The 15,539-nt window shown below is 53.1% G+C and overlaps 1 protein-coding gene across 1 annotated transcript in view; it reads right to left on the bottom strand.

Annotated features, from left to right (window-relative positions):
* The window catches only part of LOC119108425 (serine/arginine repetitive matrix protein 1), a gene marked incomplete in the record, with an annotated part of 50,001 nt that overhangs the window by 15,829 nt on the left and 18,633 nt on the right, over window positions 1-15,539 (bottom strand). Inside the window, 3 exon segments of the mRNA XM_037231995.1 lie at window positions 3,737-3,871; window positions 5,211-5,511; window positions 15,023-15,402. Of these exon segments, the coding sequence (XP_037087890.1) occupies window positions 3,737-3,871; window positions 5,211-5,511; window positions 15,023-15,402 (816 nt within the window).

Raw genomic sequence — 15,539 nt, forward strand, 5'->3', positions numbered from 1 at the left:
GTCGTAAACAGGGCAGCGCGAGGCTGGCACCGCTGCAGGAGTCCGCCACACCGCGCGCTCCTACGGGACCGCCGGTCGAAGCCGAGTGCCGATTGCCCGCGCGTTGATCAGAGGTCGGTTAATTATGCACGTTGTTTGCATCGGGCGGAAAGCAGGGGAGCAGCGTGCTGCATTGCAATTCGAGCTGTACATGTCCAAGCAATTCATTCATAAATCAGCCAGCCTGAGCTCACTGGAATCATTTTCAGCGCTGAAAGGGACGCAGACGACGACAAACTTAGCTCCGGTGATGACATAACTGCATTCGCGCCGTGATGGCATTTCCTGCGTCGCCGCAACGAACAGGAGCTCGGCGCCGCTCGCATGTGCACCCACGCACCACCGCCGGTCGGTGCTGGCCGGGGTACGGATGGCGCTCGCGGGCCTCAGGAGGCTGCGGGGGTGTGGTGGTGGGGGGGGGGGAGACCTGTGGGGCGGTGCTCCCGCCTCGCCCCTGTCCGCGGCTGAGCCGATCGATGCCGGGCTAGTCCCGTGCCGTCCATGTCCGACACGTCCCGGTGCTCAGGCGAGCCGCCGTGACCGCAGCGCCACGGCCGTCGCGGGCAGCGTGAGCGCGCCAGTCACGCGCTCGACCAATCGAACCGCACGCCGTAGGGAGGGGGAGCGCGGTCTGGGTCTGGCCGGCACTAATAAGGAGCAGCCAGTCCGGCTAACGATGTGAACGGAGCCGACACAGCCCCCGCCAGACCCGCCGCAGCCTCCGCTCGTCCTCTCTCGAGCGGGCGGCCCGCAGAGACGGCACGAATCTCCACCCAGGCTCAAGCTGGCAGAGATTTCGGCGTCACAGGACTCCGTCGCTTTGGCGCCGGGTAAGATTGTCCCGTCACAATATCCGCTTGTGGTCGAGCGAGTTCGTCTTTACTGACGTAACTGACCTTCGCCCGGACGCGCGGCAGCTGGTTATGTCGGACGTGTTCACGGCAGATTCACTCTCGATGGAATGCGGAGCCCAGGTGAGAGCGCGGAGCGCGCCACGGCTGGGCCTCCGGCGCGAGGGCGCGAGCCAGCGCTGACCTAGACTGCCGCCGCGCTGCCGCACCGCAAGCCGTCAGCCCAAATCAGTTCAGCTTACTACGCTTTTATGCAATTGCGGTTGCGAAGACCGCGACCCAAGTGCTTCGGGCGCGAGCATAGCGTGCTGAGGCTGGGATTAGCTCTCGTTTGGCCGTACGCAATTCGGGTCAATGGGATCGCGGGACACGGAGACGACGGTTACAGCGGCGATGACAAGACGGCCAGTCACTCCGTCATTTGGGTGGTCTAGACAGGAGATCATTAGCGGGTCCGAGGTGGCGAAATGTTCACCTGAACATCGACTGGCGACCAGCTTCGTGCACAGGCTCTTGGTGAGCTCGTTGTGAGCGTTCACTTAAGGGGACTCAAGTCAGTTTAGAGCATATCGGATCTTAAGTCTCATGAAATGAGGGGAGAGGTAATGTTGTGTCTTCAGTTCGTTTTTAATGGAAACGAGGACCATTCCAAGCTACAGCTCACGAAATAATTGTGCGTTTGATAAATCAGTCACATAATAGCATTACAGAACCAACAGCTTAAAAATATTACGCTCAGGCAAGTAATGGTCTCCAGGCATCAAACCAGTGGTAACAGAGTGAAACCGAAACACAGCTGCCAGTGAGACTAGAAGTCGCACCCTTCAGTTCACTAGCACGTACCACTCGGCTAACCTCAACCCAGCAGGCTATAATCTGAGGTGTATTCAGAGCTATATCCTTGTGCAGATTTGTTACATGGAGTGTCACCGCACCCTACAACAAACAAATGTGCTTACTAACACCCACCAAAGCTCAAACATCGCAAATCGGCCTCAGACGGCCTTTCTGCGTCCAAAGCCCGTTCTCCGGAAAATAAAGTCATCTTTATATATATATATATATATATATATATATATATATATATATATATAGCACCGCATGATCTAACTGAATATACCCAGAATAGAATAGACGTTGAAATAACATCTAGAATAGATGTGATTTCAAAGAGACCCATGTAATGGTCGAGAGACCCTCGCTACCAACTAGGAGATCTCCAATCTGAGCTAGGAGGGTTTTACATTCTACATTCACCTCTTTACCTCTACATTCAGGGAACCCCATTTCTGGAGCAGGAGTCCCTTTTTATGCATCAGATGGCTGCGGTTCCGGGATCAGGAGGCCCAATTTTGGGATAAAGAAGCCCTTTAGCTAGATGTAGTAATCCCATTCGTGAACCAGAAGCATCTTGTTCTGGATTAGGAGGCCCCACTATGCGTCAGGAGGCTGTACTCTGTTGTTTTTCAATTAGTGATATTTTTACTTAGATTGGAGACGTATAACAATTTGTTACGGAGCCACATGCCGTTCGGTGCCCCTCCCCCTCCGTTAATGCGACAGTGCCCAGGAGGCCCCCCGGTAAGGAAGCACCGTTTTGTCCAAGAGGTCGCCAGGAACATCCTGCCCCCTCCCCCTCCTCGACCTTCAAATTTGCAGCACCGCCTCTGGTCGTAATGATGCCGGTGCTCGCACTCGTACATCACCAGCACCTGCCACATATGTGTGCCTTTGTCGCAGAAGGAGAACAATGCAATAAGGAGATGCCGCAGATTATCGTACCTTGCCATCATACTGCCACCGACAAACAACAGCTCTACGACAAGCAAACGATGCTATAAATACACTAAACATATCACATGCATATTATAAAATTAGCATAGTGGTCTCAGCACCACACCTTTTGCTTCAATCAACAGTTCTGAGACGCAGCGTGTTGAATGTGCTGACCGATGTATCTTGAGTCAGGACTAGCATCTGGTGATTTGTATTTGTAAATGTAAATTTCCAATCTTGTATGTAAACGCCAATATGTCATTGGCGTTTCTTTCTTTTGGATCGGGTCACTCTAAGTGCATAGAATAAACACATGTGAGAGCTTAGCCGCATTGATATAGCCACGCAGAGCCCTTCAGCAAGCATGAGGCAGTCCGTCATGCACAACTCAAGTAGTCTGAACACGAGTTTGCAACGCTGCAGCGATAGATGACAATTTGCTTTAGCGGCACACGTTATAGTCCGGTCTTATCGATACCGTTGCAAATTGCGATAGATGCGGACTGCGGAAAATGTCAATAGTGGTGCTTGTTGCTACGATAAGTGGGCACAGTATGTCGATAGTCCTCGACGGAAGCAAATAGCTCGTCACTATCAGCATTGGAACAATGCTACAATATTGCCGCTCATTCATCTCTTTTGTGGTCTGTTCAGAGCGTGTCCGAAGCGCAGCAAGCAAGAAATGTCTTGGTTCTGAATAATAAAAGGACATAGGAACACGCACACACGCAAGCACGCACCACACACACACACACACACACACACACACACACACACACACACACACACACACACACACACACACACACACACACACACACACACACACACACACACACACACACACACACACACACACACGCACACACACGCACACGCACACGCACACGCACACGCACACGCAACGCACACGCACACGCACACGCACACGCACACGCACACGCACACGCACACACACATACACACACACACACACACACGCCACAAAAACAGCTATCGTAGCCAACAGCTGAACTGCACCAGTCTCCATTGTCACTGTCCCACATATCACCAATTCCCCCTGCACTGACCTGGTCGTGCTGCTGCTTGCCCCGCGGCTCGTCCACGGTCGTGACCCCGTCCGAGGCTTGCGGCAGGGGTCGTCGGCAGGTGGGGACCAGCGTGCTGGTTGACATCATAGGCGGCGGTGGAGGACACTGGCCTTCCTGGAGGTCAGACGAAGACATCCTTCAGGCGGCCGTCAACTATGGAGCCGACGCGCGGGGTGCGGTGTTACGATCAGAGACACAACGTTGGGCGCTAACCCGCCACAGATGGCCCGGTACGAGCCCGTTAGCCTTTTACACGGGGTGGGCTAAACATAGTGAATTTAGGCACGTAAACAAATATACCCATGTCCGTGGGCGCATTTTCTGGCTTTTTGCTTGTCGACAGGACGGGGAGGGCCTCGGGCTGGCATTTTGGAGAACAGTTGCGCCTCTAGTGGCGACATATGGCGCAATATATATATATATATATATATATATATATATATATATATATATATATATATATATATATGAGGCATCGCAGAGGCAGGCAGCATATTTTGATAAGTGAATACACAATGATGGTGGCGACGTTGGCAGTTTACACGAAGGCTCATGCCTTTAAAACATTTGTTCAAGGTGTCTTTACATTTTGTAGGAGTAAGCGTAGGTGCTCTTTGGAAAATATCGAATTTCCAGCGTTTTTCGGTAGGGCGTTTTTCTTCCTCAAACGAGCAGTTCGTCACAGAATATTGACTGCTTGAAACTTCTTACAATAAAATATCGATTCAGGGTTTACTGTAATAATTTCCAGCTGTCCTATAACAGTTAATACTCTACGTGTTTTGAAAATACCTAGCATTAAGGTACATTACTAAGGCTTAGTAATCATAATGAACAAAGTTTATTTCCAAAAAATAAACTACACTAAACCAATCGTGGAGAACGGTCCAGCCACTGGCACACTCCCTGAGGACGACAGTCAGGCTGGTGTCACACCGCTGAGGAGGAGGACATTCAGGCTGCTGCCACACCCGCTGAGGAGGACAGTCAGGCTGGTGTCACACCCGCTGAGGAGGAGGACGGTCAGGCTGCTGTCACACCCCCTGAGGAGGGCAGTCAGGCTGGTGTCACACCCGCTGAGGAGGAGGACATTCAGGATGCTGCCACACCCGCTGAGGAGGACAGTCAGGCTGGTGTCACACGCCCTGAGGAGGACGACAGTCAGGCTGGTGTCACACCGCTGAGGAGGAAGACATTCAGGCTGCTGCCACACCCGCTGAGGAGGACAGTCAGGCTGGTGTCACACCCGCTGAGGAGGAGGACGGTCAGGCTGCTGTCACATCCCCTGAGGAGGAGGACGGTCAGGCTGCTGTCACACCCCCTGAGGAGGGCAGTCAGGCTGCTGGCACACGCCCTGAGGAGGAGGACAGTCAGGCTGCTGCCACACCTGCTGAGGAGGACAGTCAGGCTTCTGCCACACCTGCTGAGGAGGACAGTTAGGCTGCTGCCACACCTGCTGAGGGGTTGACCGGTCGGGCTGATCTAGCTCCTCGCTGCTGCCGTCGCCCTGGCCGCGCAGGGTGGCGGGAGGCGCCGGCGGCGGCGGCGGCGGCGGACCGCTGGGACGGACGCCGATTTGCAGCCGGGTGACCGCGCCGGCCACGCCGACAGGCGCCAGCTCCGACTCGGCCCACTCGGCCTCGATCTCGTGCCAGCGGCGGTGCCGGTCAATGGTCAGGTGACCCGGGGTCGGGTCACCCGGGGTCGGGTCGGCCGCGGCGCTCCGCTGTAGCTCGGTCGAGGACTCCGGCGCCCTGCGGCAGGCGGAGGGTCACGGGTCACCGGGGCGAGGAGCCCTCCTCGGCAGGTGCCGCCACCGCTCACAAGCGTGCGACTCGGCAGCGGACGGTGAAAGCACTAGGAGATGAGACCCGCATTAGGCACAGCTGCAATAAGAAGCTGCATGACAAAGCGTGCCGATGTCGCGCAGCAGGCGTCGGGCGGCAAGAAGGGAGTGTTCCTGGCCCCGGTCAGGATGGTATCTGAGTGGGTCGCCCCTCACCGCGCAGACGCGAGTACAGCGACCCCTCACCGAGTGTGAAGCAACCACAAGTGGAATGCAGTCGGAGAGGCGGGGAGGTGTCGAGTTGCGACACGACTGCAGTCAAAACTGTCACAGTCCTGGATTAGCGCATGGCTGCCATTCCAATGGGACATGCAAATGTAAGGCAAATCGCGCCAGTGCAACACGCTGTCCGAGCATTAGTGCAGCGAGCGGCGTGACAAGCCCATGCATGCAACAACGCTTGGACATTACATAGTGAACAGTCCTCACGAACTTCTTTAGTGCATGCTGCAATGCGAAAATCGAGTTGTTAAGACTTGTAGAACCAATGCCGTAACCAGGAGTTTCGGTCACAAAGACACAAATCGAGCAACGCACAGTAGTATTGAAGTACAATATAAGACAAGCTATTCCAATTCCATTTGCAATTAAAATTGTCATACAGATAGCGAGACGCTGTCGCAGTGGTAAAGCGGCTGGCCAGCTGGGCGTGACCCGCAGAGAGCTGCGTGCTCGCTGACCGCGGGGAGCGTTGTCAAGTCTGGGCTCGATTGCCACACAACGCGCTGCGTTTCTTGGACAGGCACGCACTTTTGGCAAACAGAACAGAGCAACATCGTTCCAAAGCTGCTGCCATTTGGGTGACCAAACTCCGTGGTGGCATTACGAGCCAGCCATACCGTATTCGAGCTCTTAGCTTCACTGGCATTCGCCCAGTCTGCAGGGCTGGCTAGGCGGTGTTGAGAGCAAGCCATGAGGCCGCACAAAACTGAATGTGCGTAGAGTCATGAGAGTGAAAGAGTGGCTTATCCAATCGTCCATTTCACTCTCAACCACGCACATTCATACTTGGAGCGTCTGGCTGTTTATGATCATGATCGTGCCTGGGACCGCTATCTGGTCGAGTTGGTGCATGGCTGACCCGTCGAGGGCCGTTCGGTCCACGAGAGGGTGTTTGGTCCACGAGAGGGTGTTTGGTCCACGAGAGGGTGTTTGGTCCACGAGAGGGTGTTTGGTCCACGAGAGGGTGTTTGGTCCACGAGAGGGTGTTTGGTCCACGAGAGGGTGTTTGGTCCACGAGAGGGTGTTTCTTGGTCCACGAGAGGGTGTTTGGTCCACGAGAGGGTGTTTGGTCCACGAGAGGGTGTTTGGTCCACGAGAGGGTGTTTGGTCCACGAGAGGGTGTTTGGTCCACGAGAGGGTGTTTGGTCCACGAGAGGGTGTTTGGTCCACGAGAGGGTGTTTGGTCCACGAGAGGGTGTTTGGTCCACGAGAGGGTGTTCGTTCAAGACTTGCTCCGTAGCACAACTTCGTAACAAATATTTTGCAGGTTTCGAAACCTCAGGGCACAAAATGCGTTGCCAGCGTCGCACCCGTTGCCGAACTAGATAGAGTGCCTGTCATACGCGTTGCAGCATCCCTTGGCATTCAGTGGTGCAATCATGGGACCGGGAAAAGTGATAGCCGCATTCAATGTTTGGTGCAATAGCGGTATCGCCTGCGATCGACAACACTTGCAGTTTTTACCCAAGGGCTGATGGGTCATGTGATCATGTTGTTTTTCTATCTGAGATCATCTGGCATGTGAGTCATGACGCCATCGGCCACACAAAATATGTTACAGGTTGCGCAAATCTTCGATCGAATCCAGGTTCACTAAGCACCTGTTATAATGACCGCGTAATAGCATTTCAGTCTGCACAAAACGGGAGTTTGTGCTCTTGCTCTCCGAAATCACGCAAGAGGGTGTCAACCTGGCATTCACCGAGGGGGGGGGGGAGTTTGCACTCCCCTTGTCGAATATGCGCGATTATTCAAAAGCGCATTGAGATATCGGTGGCTAATTTTTAGTAGCTTTCAGTTGATTGATTACATGCCCAGTGCCAAAATATTAAGCATGAGGCGATAATGGAGCAGGCATTGGTGACGTCAGAGTGATGTCATGCTTGCCAACTTTTTATGAAGGCTATAGCCATAGAGAAATTGGCAAAAAAGACGAACAAAAGAAGATATTTGATATCAGTTCACGAAACATGTGACGTAATTAGTTCGTCATTCTTAGGACTTGTCCCAGTGCTCCTTCAATATTGCGCATTGAAATACTGACATGACAGCTAATAAAAATTCCCATTAAAAAACGCACCATTTTATCGATCCTTGAATAAAAATGTGGAATAAATCAAACAGTAGTCCTAGATATGACAATGAGAATGCCTGTACCAATTTTCAAGCGGTTTTCTGAAACAATGGCCGATTTATGGCTTGAAGCGCATCGCAGAGCACGTTTCCGGCGCCCAGGTGGCCCCAGGGCCTTGGCGGCGGGCGGCGGGCGGCGCGGCTGTCGCGGCGGCGTTCTGGCCGCGCGGTGAAAGCCGCTTCAGTTTGTTGTGTGGTCTGAGACCGTACTGTAGGTGCTGTCGATTGTCATTTGAATTTCTGAACTCGGATCTGGCGTTCCTGAGATAAACAGTGGGTCAAATCTGACCCCTCCGGGCAATGGTGTGCCCCTGAGGAGCCCGATTAATGCCGGATTCATAATGGTCAACGGTCAGGGTCACATCAGTGCCAGATCATAGGGGGGTTGTGTTGGGGTCAAATGGCTAGACACTTTGTTTCTTCTCCTCTGGTTTGCATCACGCGTAGAAGGCATTGGTGTGGAAATGCGTCGCATACGTCGACTTATTTATCGCAAAGGGGTGCAGCGTGTCATTTTTTATTCCACACTCATAATTTGACCTCACATGATTTGTGATGATGGCCTGTGATCCATGTAGTGTGACTGACGCTGACTGATAGGCAGTCAAATCGGTGGCTCGGCTACTTACTTCAAAGCCATTGAGAAGAAGATAAGGATCTTGGGGTTGTTTTTGGGTGGGGAGACAAATTATCCTACTAACCTTCAACAATGACGTCATAACCCAGGGATTTATTCTATTACCACAAACCGTTCTTTTCAGAATGTGTTTCATTGGTCGCTTGTCGGTTTTAGTAATTTGGTGGACCTGCATGGCACTACCCAGAATTTATTCTCGAGATTTTGATAGGAGTACTTTTCACACCCAGCCGGTCCTGAGTTGCACAGTGTCTGTTACACTCAAGATCATTTCATATCAAGGGTGAAATAGACGCATGACCAAGCCCAGGTTGAGCTAGTTAACATTCCTTGAGTGCAAAGGAGCCCATTTAATTTATGGGGATTCATTCAATCATCAAATGGGGATTTATTTAAGATAGCTATGTTGATGTCGACATCAACAGACCCAGCGATTTACCATAGGCACTTTCATCCTTGGACGTAGCAACGATTACAGTGTTGCTGGGTCCCTGTTTATTTTGGTGCAATTTGACATGATCAAAACACAGCGGAAGTGCAATTTTCCCAAACGTACCTGGAGTCGGAACCTCATCGAACCCGGTGGTGATTATGCTCACAATTTCATCCAAGTCACGTCACAAACACGCCCTATTTCACCTATGTCCCCTTTGGGTGCCGGTCCTACCGCACTAGACGAGCAATTAACAGAGACTCCGGCATACTGCGTCGCTGTTAGGTCCGGACACACACCGGTCGCAGCTGAAGAGCCCCATCAGAGACGTCTGGGAACAGCGGACCAAGCTGAAGAGCTTCACCAGGGGCATCTGCCGGCAGCGGCCCAAGCTGACACGGTTGTGCCGCTTGGCGTATTCTTGGCAGCCCACTTAGCTGCCCAAGCCTCGCCAAGGGAGTGTCGCACAGTGACCCAAAGTGGAGCCCCCAAGGGAGCCCACTTGGCTCCCCGAGCCTTACTCCCAGGGGACGTACAGACGTCGACCGCACCCGCGCCCAAGCCCGGCGGTGGGGCGGTGCCCGCGCAGCGTCCCGTGGACCTCCGGAAGCGCGTCTATCCCGGCCGGCGGGCTGACCAGGGCATCGGCCCATCGGACGGCGCCTGGCCGTGCCAAGGGCCGCGCTGCCAAGCACATGATTAGCGGGGCGCGCACGCCGGCGGGCGGCGGACGTCCGCGGCTCGGGCCGGCCGGATGGCCGCCGCCCAGTCGGCCGATTGATGCAGCCACAATGGCCCTCGTGCCCTCACAGCCGAAGCCAGCAAGTCGAGCCTGACGGCTCAGCAAGCGAGCAAAAAGTAAAAACGCGCAACATGTGGCAAAGAGACCTGAAGGACAGCCCCTCGCATGCACCTCTTTCTTCTTTCGCTCTCCCAACCCTCATAATCTCTCTCTCCGAGAGAGTTCTTCCCCTATCTCCTGCATCATCGATCTCGATCTCTCTCCCTTCTCTCTCTTCTCTCTCCTCTCGCTAGAGGTAGACTAGAAGCCTAGATCTCTCTCGTGCTCTCTATAGAGAATCGCTTCTCTTTCTTCTTCTTCTCTCTCTCTCTCTCTCTCTCTCTCTCTCTCTCTCTCTCTCTCTTCTCTCTTATCGCTCTTCTCTCCTCATCTCTCTCCTCTCTCTCTCTCTCTCTCTCATCTCTCTCTCTCTCTCTCTCTCTCTCATCTCCATACTCTCTCTCCTCTCTCTCCTCTCGCTCTCTCCTCTCTTCTCTCATTTTTCCTTGTCTTGTCGCTTTCCGCTCATCTTCGTTGTCTGTGTCTGTCATAACGTATCTCTCATTCTATACGGTTCGGATGAGATGCTTTAGGGAAAATCCGGTGCATGATCCGTGCTCTTCGGTGTTTTTTGCACCTCCTGTTTGTACCACAGACACCAACGTTTCTCAAAAGTCCTCAAACGTCTTTCCCCTGTTCAGCCCAAACGACTGGATCATAGCGGGACTGTTGGCGCATTTTCACTTTTTCAACTTTTTGACAGTGATATGGCGTAGTAAACTACAGTCCTGCAATAACGCTGTCTCCTCTAACATAGCTAGGGGTGCCACTCTTTGAGCGTGGGGACTTTTTTACTGTGCCTGCAGCCTCTTCCTTGCCTCGATGTTTTACCCATGACGGGCTGGCGCCACTCCACGTGAACCTACAACAGCTTTTCAATGGGTTCAGGGCGTCTCCCCGCCTGTAGATAACCTTGTAAATTCATGTGGACTTAGAGCGCCGCTCTGACTGGCTTTTGTGATGTGCTCTTTGATTTACGTGACGTTGCGCATTAATCAAATTACGGTGCGCTAAATTTATGAAGTGCTTAGAGGATGGGTTCTCGGGCACGTCCGGGCCAGCCAATGTCAATACCTGCCACTGCATTGCGCAAACCTGCCTATTTTAATAAAAAAGGGCCTATTTTAAAGTTTTTTTCAGAAATATGGCGGGCGTAAAGAGCGAGTGCTTCGCATTAGAAGACACCATGCAAGCTGGGAGCCAATGCCGCACTTTTCCACGTGCTTAACACAAAACAGATTTATCGCTGGACATAATCCCTTTGACCTGTTCGCACGCAGCCCTTTTAGCGCCTCTACTGGCCTAAGCGCATAGCCATCAAGGCTGGAGAAAGGCATAGAGGCCTAGGATGTGCATCACAGAGTCTTGAGTGGCATCACGGATAGTCTCAGCTTTGGCCGCGACGCCCTGCCCGCCGAACAGCCAGCCAGGGAAAACAATCTCTCTTGCTTGTTGACCACAGTTTGGGTATGAGTCTGACCAATGTCTGAACCAATATGAGCTTTCATCGTGACATTTTGGCTGTCACCAGGGTTATGATAAGTCTTGCTGATGTTTAGCTAATATCTCTTGCAGCAGGTCACCGATGTGAGGAGTTTCTTTGCCGAAGTTTAAATATTTTCACATGTGCTGAGGGTGATTCACGTTGTACCCCATAAGGTCGCTGCATAGCGGCTGGCTAGACAAGCGACGTTTTCATACTCCGTGCCCAGCCGTCACAACTGTGAAAAACCATGATGATGAGGATTTGTGGAGTGCCATGGGGATAATGAAGAGCAAGTGCCGCCACTGTATCTTGGCTCCCGAGCACTGGGCATGTGACCAGTAACCATGCAACATACCAAACATTTCAGCTCGTGCTACAAGCGCAGAGCTTATGAGACTCGTTACTGAGGGTTAACTGGCAGTTGTCTGAGAGGCTGACTAGCAGCGGACAGTCGCGTCATGACGAGCGTCACACGTTGTAATCCTTTGGGAAACATGTCCGTCCAACTGGAATTAATCTACAGGGCTGGTGGGTCGATGTGTTAAGCTGGGTTTAGCAAGGACACTGGTTCCAGCAGTCACCGCTGCAAAGCAAACAGCCAAATTCACTTGCATACGGGATCACACTGTGATCCAAATGTTAGCCTTCGCGGTAACTGCGCATTCCTTTCCCGATCGCCATCAGGTCTTCATATGCATGGCGGTGACCAAATTTTTGTATGTGCAAACATACATACGCTGCGATTATCTAAGCAGCTTAATGGATAATTTACAGATTGAACTGCGAGCAACGTCATATGGTAACATGCACCTAAATTCATTTCGGTCAATGAAACGTTTGTTGCCTTAAACCATCTTAATAACCTACATTCAGGCTTTGAAAAGGAAAAGCAGAGCCTGCTGACACTGGATCTCGGTGCCCGAATGCGTCTTAACCTGCTCTGTGGAAATGCAAGGTGGGTTTCCGACCATACAAAGTACACTCGTGCCCAACCCATGTCCGACAGCTTGGCAGCTGAGACCCTAAGGGCAAAGCACCAGGCAGCTTAGTTGTTGCGCAACAGCGCAAGGAACCGAAAACTCAAGAGCAGCAAAGATAAAGTCTGTTTTTTTGGGGGGCAGGTTAGGTCAGGGCGCCCTCGGCTGTCGCGGACCGTTTCAGGGCTTTGGCGCTAGGGAGAGAGATAAACGGGACGCGGGTTATCCTGCGCCTCTACGTTTGTCGCTGGCCGTTTCATCGGCTCTGCACCAGGGAGAGAGATATACGGTGTGCCGTCACGCTGCGCCTCTGCCCAGCTGCCTCTGTCGCCGAGCTTTCACCCTCACAAGGTGGTCAAACCGCGGCTGTGCGGGCTCCCAATCGGGGCGGTAGCTATGCTGGCATGCGGTTCACGGCCGCAGCACGCCCCGGCGAGGCCGAGCGTTGAGAGGATCTGCTAAGGAAGAGGTCAGAAGGTGGCTGTTCCGGAACCAGAGCATGCATATTGACTTACAACCGTTTCATCTCATCATCTCTTAGTCCATCGACAGATTGGTCCCAAAGGAAACATCATGATCGTTGGCGTACAACCATGTTAGTAATCGCAGCTTGGAACATTTCTGGTAGCTTTTAGCTCCGAACCCACGATGTTGCGACTTGTAGACTCACACTTTGACGAGAACGCTACCTGTAATGACCGACCGCCGGCAACTCCCTCCTCGATGTTGTAGTGGATGGAGCAGTGCATAACTATGGCATAATGGTGTTGCGCAAATGCAGAGGCTGCCGATGGGTCGGGTCTGACCTACACTCGCTGCCGAGACTGGCGCAGCCTTGAGCAAGATTGGTCACCTCACTTCGCAGGCATGCGTCTAATGGAAGGAAGCATTGCTGCGACATCAGACTACGGATTAATGAGGCCTCTATCCAGGCTATTTTGAAAGACTGCATAACGGTTTATACATGGAAGCGATAGCGATAGCGATACATGGTAGCTGCCAGATGTCAACCGAACCCAGACCTCACTGCCCTGGAGACATCACTTCGAACTTTATCTTCCGAAGCGAGAGCGTGGGAGGTTGGCTCCGGCAGCGGGCGGGTCCGTAACTGGACAGTCGAGAGCCTGAGGCACGGAGCCCGACTGTCTGGGGTCAGAAGGTCAGCTGCGGCCAGGTGGCCGGTCCGGGTCGGAAGTTTGGGACCCTGTCAAGACGGATACAGTGGAAGAAAGAAGGTTCAGGAGTGGGGGTTCCCGACAAGATCCAGTTTGAATGGCACAAGACTCGTTATCTCAGCACGGGCTATCACTGTGCGCTCGCAGCCTACGCCTCTACACCTCAAATCCATTTTTCGTCGCTTCTTCCTCGTCCTGCCGTGTTGGGCATAGCGCGGCGCTGCTGTGTGGTCCACGCTGCTGAAGCGCAAGGATCTGGTGAGGGTTGTACAAGCTTCATGTGGACGCCCTCAACATATTTGTGGTGCCTAGCATTCTGCAGGCATGTTCGGCTGCCAAATCCAAACTTTTGGCAGTAAAACAGTGGAGCGGCTCATTAAATTCTCAGCGGAGGTAGCCAGCCGTCAAAGTCTCTGGAACTTGGGCGGCTCCAAAGTTAGAAACGAGTTAGTTGTGCACGGACACTGACCATCCCAAAAATGGTCAACCGTCAGACGTCGCATGGATGTCGCGCCCTCAGATCGGTCCTAATATCATCGTTTCGTAGGTTTATTAATCCGGGTTCTATGGCAGAGTGTTCCTTTGGTCATTTCCGGGCGCTGTTGAGGGCGATTTGGACGGTTTCGCCTCAGAACTAGTTAGATTTAGTTTTGATGTCGGACGCACCACGTCGTCTTTGCTCGGAAAGCACATCACGTCGATTTTGCAGGATGAGACAGCGTCGTCTAGTGGCTGTATGGTGTAAGAGCCCAGAAAGGTGAGAGGCCTGGCTGCCTGAAGTAGGGCTTGTGGTTACAGATAATCGTTTCTCAGAAAAGTTTCAAGAGGGCGAGGCGGGAGGAGTCTTTGGCGCAGGTACATTCGAGGGAGTGCCATGAGCACTGCAACTCGATGGGCGACCGTCTGCCCGCCCATTGACAGAGACGAGCAAGGGCCAGTGATGCATGACAAGACGCCGATCTCACGAGCGAAGAGTTGCAGAGGCCAGCAGCCGGCGCAGAAGGAGAGATGACAGCCGGTGTCGAGGTTATACAGTGTTTATCAGGTTTATCAGGGCAAGCTGTACCGTAATTGACGACTCCATCGTCCGTGATAAGAGGTCAAAGGGTATCGAGGGCAGGTTTGAATCCGTATCGACATCCGCGTCGTCCATTTTGCTTTACTTTGGTAACAAAATTCCATGGCGGGGAGCAAACCTAGCGAAAACGTATTGGACGAATGTGATTGGGGATCCAGCAACGAAATGAAAGACGCGAGAAACAGATCTGGGATTTCTTTGAAAGCGTGCTGGGCGCAACAGAGGTAAAAATACAAACACACACACTAAAGCGGATTTAGCCTGGCCTAGGATTCGGAATAAGGCTTAGGTTCCTCGAAACTGCTTCCCCCAGGTCATGATTTGAGGTCATGCACATCTAAGATAACATTTGTTTAACGTATCAATAACCCAGCAAGCGCATTTGGTGCCTTGAGCACCACCGCAAACGCGTGATTCAGATGTGCGTTCGTTTTTACCTTGAAGGAAAATCGCTGTTGGTCCGATCTCCAGATACTGGCGGCCTGCGATGTTGCCCAATTGATGCGCCATGGCCGACGGCGCCTAGATCGCCACCTATCGGTGACAGCGATCTCTCCAAGTGGCGCTCGTCGCTGCTAGGTGGAGGACGTGGGCTTTCGTGCCGGCTGCCGCCGCCAGATGTCGGCCCCAGCCGCCGGCGGTCGCCACCGGACGTGTCTGTGTGAGGACTGCAGCTGCCGGCCGTGCCGCTGCTACTGCTGCTGCTGTCCGTTCCGCTACAGGTGGTGCTGTTGTAGCCGCTGCTGAACAGCTCGGCCGCTACACCGCGCCGGATGGTCAGGTCCAGGTGCTGCGCGAGCTTCAGCACGTACACCGCCTGAGGATCAACCCACCGTCAGGTCACGCACCGACGCTCCTGTATTCGGCTTCAGCACGTACACCGCCTGAGGGCCATCGCGCTGTCAGGTCACGTACACCGCCTGATGGCCAGCCCACTGTCAGGAGACGTACACC

The sequence above is a fragment of the Pollicipes pollicipes genome, unplaced genomic scaffold, assembly GCF_011947565.3.
Source record: "Pollicipes pollicipes isolate AB1234 unplaced genomic scaffold, Ppol_2.1 Scaffold_6686;HRSCAF=7923_pilon_pilon_pilon, whole genome shotgun sequence".
NCBI lineage: Eukaryota > Metazoa > Arthropoda > Thecostraca > Pollicipedomorpha > Pollicipedidae > Pollicipes > Pollicipes pollicipes.